Source organism: Podarcis raffonei, chromosome 11, assembly GCF_027172205.1.
Source record: "Podarcis raffonei isolate rPodRaf1 chromosome 11, rPodRaf1.pri, whole genome shotgun sequence".
NCBI classification, from domain to species: domain Eukaryota; kingdom Metazoa; phylum Chordata; class Lepidosauria; order Squamata; family Lacertidae; genus Podarcis; species Podarcis raffonei.
Window position 1 is genome coordinate 16,544,119 of NC_070612.1, and position 14,680 is coordinate 16,558,798.

General features: G+C 44.6%; 1 protein-coding gene across 2 annotated transcripts in view; it reads right to left on the reverse strand.

The window, feature by feature from the left end:
* Positions 1-2,376: 2,376 nt before the first annotated feature.
* ADAMTS12 (ADAM metallopeptidase with thrombospondin type 1 motif 12) overlaps positions 2,377-14,680 on the reverse strand; it is a 116,061-nt gene continuing 103,757 nt past the window's right edge. For both annotated transcript variants that reach the window (XM_053407892.1, XM_053407891.1), the window contains 4 exons: positions 13,069-13,221; positions 11,065-11,238; positions 6,825-6,978; positions 2,377-3,679 (listed from right to left, as the gene is read on the reverse strand). In XM_053407892.1, coding sequence (XP_053263867.1) covers positions 3,519-3,679; positions 6,825-6,978; positions 11,065-11,238; positions 13,069-13,221 — 642 coding nt within the window. In that variant the 3' untranslated portion in view covers positions 2,377-3,518. The remainder of the gene's footprint in view (positions 3,680-6,824; positions 6,979-11,064; positions 11,239-13,068; positions 13,222-14,680) is intronic.

Here is a 14,680-nt window from a genome sequence, read left to right on the forward strand (position 1 = left end):
ACAATCCTCAATTGGAAAGCAAGGGCGGATAATAATAACAGTTAACATTGCCAGCTGCACCTAAACAATATACCATTTCGAGAAACACCAATTGTTCCTTTTTTGTTCAGCCTGGTGAAGAAGTTCACTCCAGGCAAACGCAGCAGGCTGGAGAGTCCGTGTGATGCTATTGATTCTGCACGCAATAAAAATAGCAGAAGCACTTTGAAGCTCCTTGCAGCGTTCAACACCCATGAAGTCTTAGAATGGCACACAGCCTGGTAGATAGTGCTGGTCGGCACTCCTGGTGCATGTGAACACCAAGGACGTGGGGATATGTGGCTTTGAGGTCCTGGAGGACAATTTTAGGTTGCTTGGTAGGTTGCTGAGAGCCAGGACCTCCAAGGTAGCATTGTTAGAAAAGCTTCCAGTTCCACACTAGACAGGAAAAGCTTTGTACATGCATAGAAAAGAGGATGGTGCTGGGAGAAGTTTAAATTTGTTAGGCACTCACTGAGGAACACTTTGGACATCTGTACAGCTGTCTCTTTTAAAAATCATCTTTTTTTTGTCATGGCTGTGTTTGCTCCTTTTAAAAAAACCAAAAAACATTGGCTTACCTTACGGGATTCTTGGCAGCTAGGCAACACATGCTTTGAACCCTTGAAAGTACTGCATGCCAGACCAGTGGCTGGCAGAACCAGGAGGAAGAGGAACAAGGTGTGTGTGTGTATGTGTAAATGCAGAATGGGGAGAGGATGATCCCCAGTGGGTTAGAATCATAGAATCATAGAACTGTAGAAGAAGCTTCATCTAGTCCAACTCATTGCAATTCAGGGATCTCAAATTGTGGGGGCCTGTTGCCAAGGGGAAGAGAATCAGCAGCTAGTGATGGGGAAAGGGAGAGGCAGGTACTTGTTGATTCCCTGCCCATGCCTTTTTGTTCAGTGATTTCGCTCCGTGTTTCAGCTCAGTTATTCCACTCAGTGAGTGTTCGAATCTGGCTGTGCTCTGATGTCCATCTGATCCTACCTTCGTCACCAGTATTAAATAGTGGGTGGACATAGTAGACGACACAGAGATTTCTCCAAGTAGTTATTTATAAATAAGCTGGAACTGAACACAACAGCAAACACCCAGCCGGCCTGATTTTATAGGCAGCTGGCTGTCAACACTGTAACAACAACAACTCAGGGTTTCCTGCCTTAATTAACTGATGTGGACCTGGGTGAAAACTATATACAGTGGTACCTCGGGTTACATATGCTTCAGGTTACAGACTCCGCTCACCCAGAAATAGTATCTCAGGTTAAGAATTTTGCTTCAGGACGAGAACAGAAATCGGGCTCCGGCGGCGCGGCGGCAGCAGGAGGCCCCATTAGCTAAAGTGGTGCTTCAGGTTAAGAACCATTTCAGGTTAAGAACGGACCTCCAGAACGAATTAAGTACTTAACCTGAGGTACCACTGTGCATGATACCCCTGGTGGCCAGGGTGAGAACTTCAATACAGTGGTAATGGGGCGTCCTGCTGCTACTGCACAATTTCTGTTCTCATCCTGAAGCAAAGTTCTTAACCTGAGGTAATATTTCTGGGTTAGCGGAGTCTGTAACCTGAAGCGTATTTAACCTGAAGCGTATGTAACCCGAGGTACCACTGTACACAACAGCCCCCTCTCATCCCACCAGTCCCACCAGCTCCTTCCAAGGAGGAGGAAGCGTGAGAGAGTCTCTATGTACGCAGAGGACAGGAAGGTTGACCACCCCACAGGGGGAAGGGCAATTCTCAGAGGTGCATCCCCTTGATCCACACAGGCAGCAGAAGGGACAGCAATCGGCAAGGCTTAGTAAGCTCCTGAGAGAACGCCCCTTCCTCAGCCCCCCTGGTATTTAGGGCTGAGACAGACAGAGAGGCACAAGGTCAAGGTCAGTTCAACTTTCCTAAAATTAGAGCACAGCTTGGCAGTCAAGGTAGTAGAAGACCTTGCATTGTGCAGCAAAGAACCAAAACTTAGCTGTGTGTATTGTCCAAAGTGCCCCGAGGTTCTAACGTACCAAAGTTTTCTCTCGTTAAAAATGAATGGGAAAAGCCTCACTATCTGCCGCTCGATTCCTGGAGGACAGGACACTACATAAATGTGAAATATTATTATACAGATTTGTGTACTACCTTACTAGATAGCTTTAGGGAACCGGGTCTTCTCAACGCAGGAATGCACAAGGGCTCCAACTCCACCGGCTGGCATCCATGCCACTTTCTGCACAGGGCAGCCTTCACGTGACGGTGTCATTCGAAGTGGCCATCTATCTGCATCTTGTTTGAGCACATCTAACCTCGGTCTCACGCACACAGATGCCCTTTCATGCAGAAACCCAATTACAGCTCTTTCCAGCATCAAAGAAGCAGATATACTTTTTATTCTCACGAGGGGTTATAAAACATTCTGTACTTTACAAACTGAAGCTGCTTTAGAAAAATACATCACATAACTCTCAAAAAAGCAATATGGCAGGCATTGCACAGCAACGCCTTGCCCAAAGGATAATTTCCAGAGCGGGTGTAGATTTAGAAATACATCGTTCAGCCCATTCTACAGAGGTTTTTAGGCACCATGCAAGTTTTAGCACCGTGGTGGTATAATAGCACCGTATTTAAAGACCAAAACAAAAATTGCTCAAGTCCCTTAGAGGTATATGTGTCGATTAAGCTGCTGTACAGGTAACAAGAACATGACAAACCTCACCCTGGACAGGATTTCTAATGATCTCCAGGTAAGGTAGGTATGTTTTGATGCCTTTATTTTCCAAACTTCCCTTTGAGGCTTAATCTCCCCACATGGAACTCCAGAATTAACAAGGTGGCAATTTATGTCAAATCACTGAGTTCCTAGGTGTACTGTGAGCAAGATTATGATGACAACTCTTTAGCATCTTGGGGCACTTCCAGCATAGCACCAAAAGCATTTTTTGGTGTGTTTTTTTAAAGAGAGGTGGGAAAAACAGAGGGAAGGAGGCCGGAAAGAGGGAAATAAACAGGGAAGGTGAGAAGCATATAATGCAGGACAGACAGTACAATAAGTGAACCCGACGTTGCAAATCAGGACAAAGGGTTCAGGCGATCTTTGGATTTGGAGACGGTTCAAATCCACTGCATTATAGGTGCATGAGTGGCAGTGTAGCTCTCTAGCAGGAGTGGGAAAGCTGTGGCCCTTCAGGCAGTTGTGGCTCATCTGCTGGGGCAGAGTTGTAGTGCTAGCATCCTGGTGCCTGCACAGCCCTGCCCTCTTTGCTGCCATGTCCCTCTCCCACTTAGTAAGCCACAGCGCCACCACTGCTGGGAAGCTAGCATTGCAGCTCCACCCCACTAGGCTTTGGCTTTTCAGCTTTGGACTACAATTCCCATCAGTCCTGACCTTTGGCCATGCTGGCTGGGGCAGGGGCCCTGAAGCCTCTGGGATGCTACAGCTTCCCTATCCCCTGTTGGATCACGTTCTTCCGTTTCACATTCTGATTTAGCAGTCCTAGTTCTCAGTCATGCAGTTTCAGGCATGGGTCGCTTTTTGAGGTCCTGTTCCGTTAGCATCCCTGGGTATCTTGCAAGTGGCGCAGCATTGATTCCTCACCGATAGCATGGAACATTTCCCAAGATCCCTCACTTTCTTGCAGAAATTCGCCGACAGTCTGTCCTTGCCGCAAGGCAAACCTGTAGTGAAGAAACACACCCACACACATTCGTAAAAGGAAACAGCAGTAGCTTTTGGTGCCTACAGAGTTAGGATAACGCTATAGGACATCAGAGAGAGGCAGAAGGAAAGAAATTGACAGCACAACCATATGTTTGCTTGCTTGGAAGTAAGCCTCATAGTGTTCACTGGGGCTTCTTGCCCTAGGAAGTGTGCTTAGGGTTGCAGTCTAAGTGTGCTGTTAATTACTGAAAGCACTGGTGGTGAACTTGTGGCACTCTATTATTTTTATTTTTTATTGAATTTATATACCGCCCTAAACACAGGGGTCTCAGGGCAGTTCACAGAATAAAATCAAGATATAAAACCACAAAGTACCTAATAAAAAGAAAAACAGCAACCCAATACCCCCCCCCCCAAAACACATTTTAAAAGGGCATAGGATGTAAATCGGATCAACCAAAGGCCTGGTTAAAGAGGAATGTTTTGTCTGGCACCTAAAGGTGTATAATGAAGGCTCCAGGCAAACTTCCCTGGGGAGATCATTCCACAGATGGGGAGCCACTGCAGAGAAGGCCCGTTCTCATGTTGCCACCCTCCAAACCTCTCTAGATGTTGTCACACTCCCATCAGCTCTAGCTAGCATGGCAACAGTTAGGGATGAAGGGATCTGTCATCCAACATTATTTGGAGAGCTGCAGGCTCCCCATCCCTGCCCTGACCAAAGTTTTAGTCACTGACTATAGTGATTGGGTGGGTCGGGGCTGTAGCTCAATGGTTGTTGTTTAGTCGTTAAGTCGTGTCCGACTCTTCGTGACCCCATGGACCAGAGCTCAGTGGTAGAGCATCTGTTTTGCACAGTTTTGCACACAGAACGTCCTAAATTCAATCCTCGGCTCACCTTTCCCCCCTCTCTTTCCAGGCATAGGTTTGCACTTTAAAGCTCCGTGTCCAAACTCTCTCTCTCTCTCTCTCTCTCTCTCTCTCTCTCTCTCTCTCTCTGTGTGTGTGTGTGTGTGCGCCCCTGAGCTTTCCCTATGGCAACCTGCTCTTTACCGCTCAATCGGAAAGAACGTCAATTCAGGTTTTCAGTGGATTGCTGTTTGCTCCAATTCAGCTTTAAAGAGTGGATTTTTGTGGGGGAAGCTATGGAGGGGACGGCAGGGGGGGGGAAATGCTCAGACACTAAGCTTCAAAGCATGGATTGTGCCTGGGAAAAGCGGCTGAAATTAAGGGTGACTACGCCCTGAGTGTAAGACAGCTTCATATGTTCACATAGTCAGGTTCATGGAGTCCACACAAGAAATAAACATGAAATAGTGCAATGGTGGAAGAATTCAACATCCTACATCTCTTTTATTTTTTATTATGGATGAGATGATTCCTCACATATCATTTCCTTCTCGGTTCTGTGGTTCACTCTGCCAGTCTCCCTGAATTCTGGTTTAAGTACAGGCTTCCTCAAATTCAGCCCTCCAGATGTTTTTGGCCTACAACTCCCATGATCCCTAGCTAGCAGGACCAGTGGTCAGGGGTGATGGGGATTGTAGTCTCAAAACATCTGGAAGGCTGAGTTTGAGGAAGCCTGAACTAGGATAATTTCTGTAATCATCTATCAGAACAGGAACTAAAGATTGCTGCAGCTTTTCAGCTTCTGCATTGTGTTTGCATCCTCTCTCTGTGCTACTTAGGCACCTGTGTGCTTTGCTAGAACAATGAAAAAAGGTAATCTTGATGCGACTGTATGAATGACAGCATCGACATTCTTTTTGTGTGGTGTTTTACCAATGTGCACATGTGTTCTACGGGGGGGGGGGGACGGGACAACAAAGCACCCCCCCCAGAAATGTGACACAATTATATGTACTATAGAACCAAACATGCTTCTTTTTGTAGAGTTTACTTTGGTAAGGCATTGCATAAGGAAAAAGAAACAAGAGCCTTAGTCATCAGATGTAGAAAAATGAGGGAGATCAACATATGGACTTACGTATATCCCACATATCTAAAAATGCAGTATGGAGCATATATCAGCATTATCTGAGCATTCATGCATACCATATGTCTATACAAAAATGAGCAATATTTTCCAGAAAGTCATTGTAGAGTTTTTCTTGACTTCTTCCCTTCTGCACGTTTGCCCTGATCCAGCTCTAGGAAGCTGCCTCTCACTTATCCTACCTCTACCTCTAGCCTTATCTAAACCAGGGTTTCTCAAACTTGGCTCTCCAGCTGTTTTTGAACTACAATTCCCACCATCCCTGACCACTGGTCCTGCTAGCTAGGGATGATGGGAGTTGTAGTCCAACAACAGCCGGGGACCCCAGTTTGGGAAACCCTGGTCTAAACTGTCAGGCAGTGACTCCAGGGTTTCAGCCAGGAGTTTTTCTCAGCTCCACCGGAAGAAAACAGGGATTGAACCAAGGACCTTCTGCATAAAGATCATGTGTTCTGCCACTCAGCTAAGGCATGCTTCTCCTGGAAGACTTGCATTCCTGTCTGACCAGTTGTATCAGATGGTGGATAGAAGATTCACAGTCATGTTATGCATGCATCCACTGAAAGCATTGGGCTGCAGACAGATAACATTTCCACCCAGTCAAATGTGCTGATGAATACCTGATTTATGCCTGCAGTTTTTTTATCCAGAAAACCATGCATCTGAAGAATCCTGCTTTGGTTCATGAACTGTGATGATCATGCTTGCTAGTCTAATCATGTCTGCATTGTTCGAGCCCCTTAATAGCCAGGTTCAGGAGCATCTTTGACGTTACAGTAAAAAGTGATTTATGTGTCCCCCACCCCACGTTTTCAGTAAGAACACCATCATTCCACAGCTCTAATTATTATTCCTCATTAGTCTGTAGTATGACCCTAAGACCCGTGTCAGTGGCACAATAGAGCAATGGCAGGCATTTAAATTTCAAATCAGTTTTGGTCCGGAGACAAGGGGACAGTCCTTCTGCACCCTTCTGAACCTCTCTTGGGAATTGAAACTGATATATGGTCGACGTGCGCCTAGCTATTGTTCAGTGGTGTTGACCCAGGTCTTAAGTTGCAGTCCTCGAGATATTTGTCAGCTAAACAGGGACTGAGCAATTGAAGCAGCAGCTGGTTGTGTGGAGGACGGCTCCTTTGTATTTGTTGCTGTTGAGAGACACCCACCTCTGTTACCAACGCATTCTCGCAGGTTGCATTTCCGAGAACCCACAGGCTTGGACTTCTGCTCACAGAAGCTCTGGGCATGAGCGGTGCTGTCTTCCACGTTGACACACTTCACCACTCTTTGCTGAATGCCTCCTCCGCATGAAACAGTACACTGGAAGACATTTTGCATTACTGTTGTGGTTGTTAATTTACCATGAGGTCCCAGGGGTTGCAAACAATAAATGTACCATTGTTATTTTATTTGTTCAATTTATATTTATCAAAAGATCCCTGGGCAGTGTACATCTTTAAGAACACATCTTACGGAGAGGACTTCCAGTTTTTATATCAGGATCATATTTCCAAAAGATAAACTCCCTGCTTAGGAAATGCCTTTGGGGCTCAACAACACCGAGAACATCCTTGCTGAGAATGCAGTTATAAATTTAAAAACGAGGTTTCGGAATTCCAAACTTGGAACTATATCATTATGCTTATTTACTGTCATGTATTAAATACTGGCAACTCACTGTTGGTAATAATTTTCTGACGTGGGCACCTTAGAATATGCCTATACAGCAGCTTTGGTGGGCTGGTCAATACCAGGATCAAAATACTTGAAATCTCAGGTGACTCTAGAAACAACTAAGTCAGTTAGGAAGATATGGAACATATTGTCTAATAAAAATAAATTTGACCCATACTCGCATGCCAAACTCACCTTGTAGGGAAATCCTAAACTGTATTAAAAATTACTGAAAGGATGGTAATATGGAAAAACTGGATGGGAGCAAGTGTTTTGACTCTGGACCAATTGAAAGATGAGGAAGATGAGTTTTACAGATATACTGTTTTAAGACAAAAATATCATCTGTCAGATGGGGCCCAGAGGCAGTTATACAACCTTAAAATATCAATGACTTCCGTTCTTCTCTTTCTGTGGTTCATTTAAATAGCATAAATTCCTGCAGCTTTTATATAATCTAAACCATTCAGTAATCCATTATTACTTCCATCAAAACTTATTTATACTGTTGAATTTATCTTAATGCTGCCAGCGTTTTCAAGTGTACAAAATTTCCCACCATATATTCAATAAACATATTCCAATCTGCTTTAAATGAATGTTCTTCTTGTTCTCTTGTTCTACACATTAGATCTGCAAACTGCGCATATTCCATCAGTTTAAGTTGCCTACAAAATAATACTGGCATGCAAAAGAAATTACTGGCCTGCTAAGAGGCCAGTTGTCTGCATTTCTGCATTGGATGTGGAGGAAGGAAGGCACCTTCTTCATTTGGGGAGGGGGGAGCAAGCTTGCAGGGGAGGGGCAAAACGATCCATCATGCCCCATTCACTGTCAAGATCATTTCTTTCTCAGTGTTGGGGTATGAAGTTGTGCATGCTAAATTTCAAACAGTACAGGCCCTTTTTCATCTGGTCAGCCTTCCAAATCTGGCGGGCTCTTTTCATCTCTCCTGCCTCTTATATAAGCGTGGTGGTTTTAAAAGGTTGGGGGGGCAAGAACTTCCGGGGTGGCGCCATCGGTAATGGCGGACTCCCTCTGAATTGGAGGGACCAGCTCCGCATGAAACGGGTCTTTTCCGCTACGGCGAAGCGGGGACCCTTCTGGAAATCACAGGCGGATGAAGCCTGTGACCGTGGGACTCGGCGGGCACCCTTAGCGCCCCCCCAACCCGCAAAGGAACCCACTAACGGGCTCCGAAGCGACGAGGGGGAAGTGGCGCGGTGCTGTGAGTCAATTGCTTTTTCTGCGGAGCAAAGCCGTATAGCCGTTACCGGAGAGCGCTGCCTTTTTCCTGGGACAATTTGGCATCTAAAATAACCACCTGTGAGTACTGAAACACTGAATAATTGGACTTGAATTAAGAACTGGCGAAATAGAAAGGAATTTGGACTTAAAATTTACCCTAATTTGGTACTGAAACGGGAAGGTCTAAACAGGAAGTCAGCCTTCCGTTTCCTTGTAGCCAGAACAAAGCAAAGACAACGTAAACTAGAGCTTTGAAAATCACTTTTAAAGGATTGGCTTCCATCATTTAAAATCGCTGAACCCCCCTTTGGCAGCAGGAGAAGAAGGAGGATCTTTTTTGGGCTGTTTAAACCTGCAGAAGTGAGTTTAAAGCAAAGTAATTTCCCACCGTCCTGATCCTGGAGCGGGGTGTCAGAATTGACGTTTGAAGCTCATTGACCAGAAACAAATGTCTCTGACAGATAGTTAAGAAAGAACAACTAGAAGCTTACCCCCTAGAGGGGGACTGTGAAATTGTAACTAATTCCTGGGAGCTTGCAGCTGTCTCAGATTACAACCGTGGGAAAGGATTTGTGACCTTGCAGGATAATGTCTTCAGAAGCACTGTTGGGTGCTTTCTGTAAAATAAATGCCCTATTGGATCAGTTAAGCCAGAAGACGGATTTAATGACTAATGCGGCCAGAACCCTTGAACAGGTAGTGGTAAATTATATGGAGCCCACCCAGGAACTAAAACAGGAGTGTGCCATGACAGAACAACTGAAAGAAGAGGATGTTGCTGAATCTTGGGCGCCAGAGACGGAGGGAGCAGCGGCCCAGCAGGAACATAAATTTTTGGAGTTGACAAATGAACTTGGAAAAAACCAGACTCGGAAAGATAAAGTTTGGTTAGGTTTGGAAATGGGGGGGGGGCTGGATAGACCCCCCTTTACAGGGAGATTTGGACTTTTCGAGTCTGGCAATGGGCCATCTGATGTCTGGAGCTGTGGGGGCTCTCAATTTTGGAGGGAATCTGGAACATGTTTTTAAATACTATATGGAGTCCAGTCTGGTCTATGGAAAAGGGGCTGATTTGTTGAAAAGGGTCCAAAACATTACCAAGCTGGAGTTCCCGAGAATGAAAGGAAAATATGAAGAAGAGCTGCGGAAGGGACATGGAAGAGACTTGAGGGCCTCGGATATAAGGTTACCAGGTTAATGTGCTAGATTAATAGGTTAAAAAGGACTGACAAAGCCCGGGACCAGGAGGAAGGGACGCTGGATGAAGATTGGATTGTTTTTCTCTTTTTTTATATATAATTAAGATTGTTCTATAAAATTAATGAATGTTAGAAAAATGTTGAAATGAAATTACTTGGCTCTTGTAAAAATGGCTAAAGAATTAGGTAAGAATGTTATGGTTAGGAGAAGTTGGTAAAAATAAGATTTAAGTTTTAAACTTTAAGGTTTCTATATGATAAGATGAAAATAGATTAAGGTAATGTAATGACAGAATATTATGAATTAAGGAAAGGATTTGCTGCGATTATTATTAATCAGGATACAAGAAAAGGGAGGAGGAGGAGGTCAAAGAAAGAAGGTATTGAAAGTGGGGAATCTGAGAATGATGGTTTTATTTTTATTTTTTATTTTTCTGTCTTGTTTTTTCTTTGTGTGTGTGAAATTTATTTTATTTTATTTTTTAAAAAAGACCTTTTTTCCAATAAATATCATTTTAAAAAAATAAAATAAAAGGTTGGTGGCAATACCACTGGTGCCACGCAGGCCTGGGGTTGATGGGTTGTTGAGCTGTTGGGGGTGGCAGCTCTGGAAAACTCAAGCTGTGGCTCAGGCAGCTATAGGTCAAAAATGAGCTGGCTGCCCCAAGAGGAACTGAAGAGCTATTCGGTGTTAGCTGTGCACCTTCTGCTGAGATTAAATGCACATAATGTTGCGGCACATCACAGTGGTGGCTCTTGTTGTTGTTGTTTAGTCATGTCTGACTCTTTGTGACCCCATGGACCAGAGCATGCCAGGCACTCCTGTCTTCCACTGCCTCCTGCAGTTTGGTCAAACTCATGCTGGTAGCTTCGAAAACACTATCCAACCATCTCGTCCTCTGTTGTCCCCTTCTCCTTCTGCCCTCCATCTTTCCCAAAATCAGGGTCTTTTCCAGGGAGTCTTCTCTTCTCATGATGTGGCCAAAGTATTGGAACCTCAGCTTCAGGATCTGTCCTTCCAGTGAGCACTCAGGGCTGATCTCCTTATGAATGGATAGGTTTGATCTTCTTGCAGTCCATGGGACTCTCAAGAGTCTCCTCCAGCACCATAATTCAAAAGCATAAATTCTTCGGTGATCAGCCTTCTTTATGATCCAGCTCTCACTTCCATACATCACTACTGGGAAAACCATAGCTTTAACTATACGGACCTTTGTTGGCAAGGTGGTAGCCCTAATTAGCAGTTAATAATTCAGCCTAATAGCTTGCCGTAGAGGCAACCTACCTCCTTCCAGGGCTCCACCCGCCACTCGTAGCAGGGCTCTGCGTTACAGCTGACGTTCAGCTGCGGCTTGCGTCCTGCAAACTGGCAGTGAAACGGCCTCAGGGTTCTGTTGCTACGAACATCAAGGCAAAGGACACTGCGGGTCTTGAAACCGCCTCCGCAGCTGGAGGAGCACTGAAGAAAAAAGGACAAGAAGGAGATGGTCTCTGCAGTGTCAGAGAGCCCTGGCAGGGATCTGCAGGCAACTGCACTACAGGCCTAGTGTGATGGAGGAAGTGCAGGGAAACTTAGGTCCAAATCCAGTAGCAATTGTTCTGCTTTCCTGGTTTCCCAATGTTGGGGTCACTGCTGCTTCCCAACAGGGTGAGGTAGCAGGGAGGGCAGCGCAGTGCTGGCACAATGGTGGGCACATCTCAATAACAGGCAGTGTTAGGAAGCCAGGTAAGCAGTACAGCCCTTCCAAGAGAAATATTCAAAATCCTCAATTGGCTTGAAGTTGCATGAAGTTCCCCAAGTGAACTTGGGCCGGTTACCATCTCACAGGCTGCTTCCGGACAGGCAGCTTCTAGCAATATCCAGCCAATGCTCTTCTACTGTAAGCTACAAGGGAATCTGCAATGGGTTTCCCACACTATCAGGAGTAAAGTAAAAGATAAAGGACCCCGGACCATTAAGTCCAGTCAAAGGCGACTATGGGGTTGTGGTGCTCATCTCGCTTTCAGGCCAAGGGAGCCGGCGTTTGTCTGCAGACAGCTTTCTGGGTTATGTGGCCAGCATGACTAAACCGCTTCTGGCACAATGGGACACCGTGATGGAAACCAGAGCGCACAGAAACGTTGTTTACGTTCCCGCCGCAGTGGTACCTATTTATCTATTTGCACTGGCGACAATAAACGTCCCTAAAATAAAACAATAAACGTCCATAAAAATGGCAAAAGTACCGTATTTTTTCATCTATAAGACACCCCCATGTATAGGATGACCTCTATTTTTTGAGCCCAAAATTAAGAAATAAATATTTTAAACATGCCGTATATAAGACAACCCCCAATTTTAAACTTTAAAAAATTGGGGGGAAACATAGTCTTATACACAGAAAAATACGGTAGTTTCTTTCCCCAATAGTTTTTATCTTAAACAACTGCAGATGCAATAGACTACGATTGCAGTAGTCATTGTATCACCACCCTGTTCATTGTTTTATTATTTCATATGAAAGGCAACTTCCTCTAAAAAAATGTTTTGGGCAATATCTCTCTTCCCGTTGGATTTTTATCCAGCTCCCACCTCTGTGAGACTGAAAAAGGAAAATATGATACGGGGCCCAAAACTTAGATCAAGGACCAAGGAAGGGAAACTTTTCAGCTCTTTCAACAACACTGATCCTGCCTCAGAAAGTAGACTACCAAAGTTTCCACACTTAATATTCCTGGCTTATCATAATCAGATAGTGCCTTTGACCAGCTTCCTGGAATAATAATAATAAGCAATGTTTTATGATGAGAAAAACAGCTGCAATTTGAATAATCAAGAAAATGGTATTTTTTATATAATTTTTTTTTGGCTCATAAGAAAGTGAGTCCATTTAAAAATAATTGGTATGATGGGGGCTGCTGTTACAGAAAAGCATCTGTATCAAAATTAGATGTGTAATTGGATTCATGATCCTGACCTGCAATCTTTTTTGATTAAGCCTCCCTTTCCACTTTCTTCCTTAATGATATAAGCATCAGTCACGTTGGCCCTGAAAAGCTGGGATTTGTCTGGGATAAAGCAAGGCTGCAATATGGATTTGCACAAAATTACTTGCCGGTTTTTGTTAATGCTTTTAGCAAAGAGCACCATACAACCAGGAACTTTTCAGCAATTTTGGTTCTCTGAATTCGAGTCAGACAGTTTGCCACCTTGAAGCCCCTTCCAGTTCTAAAAGCCAGATTAGCTAACATCATAATAATTTTCAAAGACCCTGGAAACTGGAAAGACTCATTTCCAAAGCACCATTACTTTGCTCCAGTCCTCTGCTTTCCACTGGGCACATGGGCGGACGTAACACCTCCTTGCAGGATCAGGCTTTCTCGTGTGCCGGCAATCGGATTCATTCTTGGTGCTGCATTCCACCACTCTCCAAAAAGCCCCCACACCACACGTGGTGGAGCACTGCAAAAACAAAACAGAAATAAAGGACTTTTGAGACTTGATGTTTTTAATCGCATTGCTAAGATGCAAATCTAGCAAAATAAAAAAATTCCTTCCAGTAGCACGTTAGAGACCAACTAAGTTTGTTATTGGTATGAGCTTTCGTGTGCATGCACTCTTCTTCAGATACACAGAAGAAGTGTGTATCTGAAGAAGTGTGCATGCACACGAAAGCTCATACCAATAACAAACTTCGTTGGTCTCTAAGGTGCTACTGGAAGGATTTTTTAAATTTTGTTTTGACTAGAGCAGACCAGGGACGTGGGTGGCCCTGTGGGTTAAACCACAGAGCCTAGGACTTGCCAATCAGAAGGTCGGCAGTTCGAATCCCCGTGACGGGGTGAGCTCCCATTGCTTGGTCCCTGCTCCTGCCAACCTAGCAGTTCGAAAGAACATCAAAGTGCAAGTAGATAAATAGGTATTGCTGTGGCGGGAAGGTAAACGGCATTTCCGTGCGCTGCTCTGCTCTGCCAGAAGTGGCTTAGTCATGCTGGCCACATGACCTGGAAGCTGTACGCTGGCTCCCTCGGCCAATAAAGCGAGATGAGTGCTGCAACCCCAGAGTCGGCTACGACTGGACCTAATGTCCAGGGGTCCCTTTACCTTTACCTTTAGAGCAGACCAACACGGCTACCTACCTGTAACTATGCAAATCTAGCACTTCATCTGAAGCCCAGGAAAGCAGAGAGTAAATGGGAAAAGAAGCTCATTTCATCACACACCCCAGCTGCTTCTGGCACATACCACAAAACAAAATACATAACTAAAAGCTGGCAGCCAAAGAACTGGCTGGGTGGTACAAAACAGTCAATATGAGAAAAATTGCAGGTGAGTGATCACAGCTCCCATCAAGCATGGCCAATGGCTAGGGATCATGGGAGTTGTAGTTCAGCAACATCAGAAGGGGAAAGGGTTCCCCACACCTGAAGTAGAGCAACTCATTTATGCCTTGGGATTTAATTGCTACTGTATGAAACCACGGCCTCCTCACATTTCTATCAGTTCAACCACATCTTGAATGAATGATAAAATGGGCCTGCAGAAGCCCAAATGATGATGATGATGATGATGATGACAGTAATAGAAATAATAATAATTTATTATTTATACCCCACCCATCTGGCTGGGTTTCCCCAGGCACTCTGGGTGGCTTCCAACAAAATATTAAAAATACAATAAAACACCAAACATTAAAAACTTCCCTAAACAGGGCTGCCTTCAGATGTCTTCTAAAAGTCAGATAGTTGTTTATTTCCTTGACATCTGATGGGCGGGCGTTCCACAGGGTGGGCACCACTACTGAGAAGGCCCTCTGCCTTTAAAGGCTGGTTTATAGACACTGTGCAAAGATAATTGCTTTCATTAGGAATGGAGCTGAAATAATGATAAAGGCGGCAGCGAAGTGACTATAGTCAACAGG